The 4,315-nt window shown below is 39.8% G+C and overlaps 1 protein-coding gene across 1 annotated transcript; it reads left to right on the forward strand.

Moving 5' to 3' along the window:
• Positions 1–3,062: 3,062 nt before the first annotated feature.
• LOC134489773 (olfactory receptor 5V1-like) lies at positions 3,063–4,004 on the forward strand. The gene has a single exon (XM_063292640.1). The coding sequence runs from the start codon at positions 3,069–3,071 to the stop codon at positions 4,002–4,004; it is 936 nt and encodes a 311-aa protein (XP_063148710.1). The 5' UTR covers positions 3,063–3,068.
• The last annotated feature ends 311 nt before the right edge of the window (positions 4,005–4,315 follow it).

Below are 4,315 nucleotides of genomic sequence, written 5' to 3' on the forward strand. Positions count from 1 at the left end.
CAGGAACTTGATTTGTAAGAAATGTTATTTATTACAGCTTGGAATAAGAGAAATCAGCATACAAATGTTGAGGCGATAGATTGCTCAACTCCCTTGTAAAAAAGACGACTGACTGGCTTCTTTTGAATAAACCTTCTTTGGAAATGCATACTGTACTTCAGAGACCTGCTATGCAGACCTGCAGAAGTTCTCAAAAGAAGCCACATGTCCTATTTCTGCCTGAGTAGCTGAGTTGGGTCTCTTTCCTTCTGGTTTGGAGCCATGCCAAAGATGCAGAGAATATATAGAGGGTAGACAGCTTGATAAATAGTTTTCGCACTTGCATTTGCTAAAACAAAAGATAAAACAGATGAAGGACCACAGTTTCAACTCTTTCAAATGAAAAAACCTCTCATTCAACCCTAGAAGCAGTTTTGTGCTAAAAAGTTCCCCTTTTAAGAATGTACGTATGTAGCTACATGTTTGTTTGTTTGTTAGATTTATATCCCAACTTTCTTTCAGGAGCTCCCAGTGATGTGAATAGTCCTCCCTTGTCCCATTTTGCTAGACAAAGCTACCTTGTGAGGTGGGTTGGGCTATGAGAGTAACTGGCCCAAAGTTACCAAAACCCTTTATAAGAAATAATTGGATAAATACAAAATAATATACTCTTTTTTAAATTAAGAAAGGCAGATATAGATTATCTGGAATATGGGAAGGTGTGGGGGGGAGGGAGTGGCAGCTTTTATCCATTTAGAAGGCATGGCAGAAATTGCAGTTGCCCATTCCACAGGATTAATGCTCACCCCATTGTTTGTCTTTCTGTTACAATGGTCACCACTGTCCAGACTCTGGATTACCATGAAAAAGGTTACCATTTCCTTTGAAGACAAGAGATCTTCAAAGGAAATGAAAATAATAGGCAAGATCCTTATTTTATCATGTTTGTATCCTGTTCAAAACTGGAGATTTAAAGCTCATATACAAAATTAGTCACATATACACACAAGACGCCTTAAATGGATTACAATAGAGGTGCACAATGAAAGCAACCTTTTGAGCAGGCCCAGTTCTAAGGAAACAAGCAGTTTTTCTTGAATACCTCTAGTTCCTTGAGTTAAATTGGAGATGGATATCATTAATGACCCAACACTATTTTTCTTTCCTGGCAGGAAGTCCCTTTGAACTCGAAGGAGATTACTTCTTAAACATTAATAGGACTGTAAAGTTACTTTTCCTAGTTTGATGATGTTGCATTCAAAAATGTTTCTGGACAATTGAACTTCTGTTCCATGGGACCTAAATCCAACTGCTACCAAACTCCTTCGAGACCCCTGTCCCCAAACAGACTGCTTGATGCCATTGTTTGCATTTGTTAAAGAGGAAGAAGTAGCAAAGACTTTACTCTGATGATTGGAGCAGTGATTATTAATTTGATGCCTGGATAGCCATGCAAGTGTTTTGCTTGAGTCCACATAAATTCTCCATGCTGTGATCACTGTATTGGTAGGTAGACAGGAGAACCAAGAAAGGCAAGTGACTGCAATTTATTGGAACAGCATGTTTAGCCCATCTAATGCTGACTTCCATGTACTAGTGCCCTCTCAATTGTGTGAGATTATTCTTATGGCCATATGGGGAAGTAAAGGGACTGCAGTCCAATCCACCTGGAGGCCAACAGGTGAAGAGCGGTGGGTCTATCTTGTTAGGTCTGCAGTCCTATTCTTTGGTGAAATGCTTGTCCTGAGTCAGTGAATTCAGGATGAAAGAAGAGAATAGATATTATCCAAGTTCTGCCAAATACTCAACTGATGACCTTCGTACATTTTGATTTCATATTTTTAACCCCCAACTGCAGAATGGGAACGTTTAATTTAAGGCATTTTGTGGGGAGGCTTAGTAACAGCTTTGAAAATAGCATAGTATTTTACACTATATTGTTATAATCAGTGAATTGAAACCCATTTAGCTTTATGTTTTAAAAATAACACCCTTAACTTACTTATTACTGCTATTAAGAGAGATTTTGAAGAGTAAACTGTAATTTGCAGATGTTAGGTTAGTAGGATTTTCATAAGAATTAATCTGCTCCTTCTGACATGTATCTTATAGAATGACAAGAGCTATTCTGGGATAACCTGTTACAGCAATTTGAATCTCTTATACGTTCCTTGAACGAAATCGGAATTAAGAATTTGCATTTGATGGCTTGAAAGGCTGAATATTTGCAGTCAACTATTAGATTCATAGTATGTACCCTACAGCTATTTTTATTATGCTGACTCTGTTCTGTTAATTTGGATAGTGACTAAAGCCCATTTTAAACACAATAACATAATGTAATGAGGCTTTGCTCTTCATCTCTTCTTCCTATGTTAATATTTATATAATACTCTACTATATGTGTCCTGCCAACCTAGCAGTTCGAAAACATGCAAATGTGAGTAGCTTAATAGGTACCGCTTCAGCGGGCACGTAACGGCGTTCCGTGTAGTCATGCTGGCCACATGACCACAGAAGTGTCTATGGACAAACGCCGGCTCTTCGGCTTTGAAACGGAGATGAGCACCGCCCCCTAGAGTCGGACACGACTGGACTTAATGTCAAGGGAAACCTTTACCTCTACCTACTGTATGTACTTATTTTTATAATCTAAGTAATCACAGAAAAGGACAGAAATGAGTGAAAGGGAATAAAGAAAGGTGATGATTTCCAAACTCCTATCATGCTTGATCATTGGCCATGAGGGGATGATGGGATTTGGAGTAAAAAAGCCCCCAAAGGCATCATTGCTGATAATATAGGCAATAAAGTTTAATGTGCTGATGACCATTAGCACTGGTTATCAGGAGGAAGAGACACTGTCTGTCAACTGATGTAATCTCCTTTTCCATTTTTGACTTCTTCCCAACACCCCATTCCCAACTACCCTCTGTAGTACGTAGATACAGTATGTAGCTGGAAGACAGGTAGGTGATAGCCTGCATCTCCACCATGCTCTAAGATCCAGGAACACCTATTCTTTAGCAAACCTTTTTTGCATTGTCTTATATTAGGTCCTCCTGTTGATCAGTCTGATTGGAAGAAAGATGGAGAAAGGCAACATAACTGTGTTGACGGACTTCTACTTGACCGAACTGTCCGACCTCCCCGAAGTACAGATTGCCCTCTTTGTGGTGATTCTGCTGATCTACTTGACCACTCTAGCAGGGAATGGGGCTATTCTCATGGCAATAGGAACAGATGCTCACCTCCAAATGCCAATGTACTTCTTTCTGAGTAATTTATCATTGCTGGACATACTTTGTCCAACGGTCATTGTACCAAAGATGCTCCAGATATTCTTGTCAAAGGACAAACAAATATCATTTATTGGTTGCCTGCTGCAATTATTCTTCCTGATTGACGTGGTGGGCACTGAAATCTTCTTGCTTGCACTGATGGCTTATGACCGCTATGTGGCAATATGTAGTCCTTTACATTATGCCAACATAATGAATAAACGGCGGTGTGTTCAATTGATAGCCGTGATTTGGCTATTGGGCTTAATTAATTCTATGGTTCATACCTCACTGACCTTTAGGTTGTCTTTTTGTGGATCTAAGAAACTCAACCAATATTACTGTGATCTTCATCCTGTGATGGCTCTCTCCTGCTCTTCTACTTACCTTCCTGAACTTGTCCTTCTACTTGTGGCTGGTATTATAGGCAGTGGGGCTTTTCTAATCACCCTGAACTCTTACATCTACATAATTTCTACTATCTTGCACATGCATTCCACTGAGGGGAGGCGCAAAGCCTTTTCCACCTGTGGTTCTCATTTGACGGTTGTTTGTCTTTTCTATGGGGCCACCATTGCGACCTATGCTCGACCCACCTCTTCTTATTCACAGAAACGGGATAGAATAATTTCTATGCTATATGGGGTAATCACTCCCATGCTGAACCCAATGATCTACAGTCTGAGGAATAAGGAAGTTAAAAAGGCATTGGACAAAGCCCTCAATCTGAAAAGATTTTCATAACTATGTCCTTCCTTTCCTTCTTCAATGATCAAAATATGTTAGGTTTTTGAAGCACCTTTTTTGCCCATTTGCTTCTGATCTAGCCATACTACTAATGTAATGAACCTGGTTAAGCACTAGGATTGCCTGTTTTTTTTTTCCATCAATATTTGTAATGGTATGTTGAAAAGACCTTGGGACACTGGGCAAGGGACTGGGCAAAGAGATGCTGCCAAGGGAACTCGGTCTGCAAAGGAGATGGGGGGAGGGGGAGAAATGTACTTTCAGACCTGCAAGATTCTGCCAATGTACCTTTACGATAAAGTAGGATT

The sequence above is a fragment of the Candoia aspera genome, chromosome 1, assembly GCF_035149785.1.
Source record: "Candoia aspera isolate rCanAsp1 chromosome 1, rCanAsp1.hap2, whole genome shotgun sequence".
Classification (NCBI taxonomy): domain Eukaryota; kingdom Metazoa; phylum Chordata; class Lepidosauria; order Squamata; family Boidae; genus Candoia; species Candoia aspera.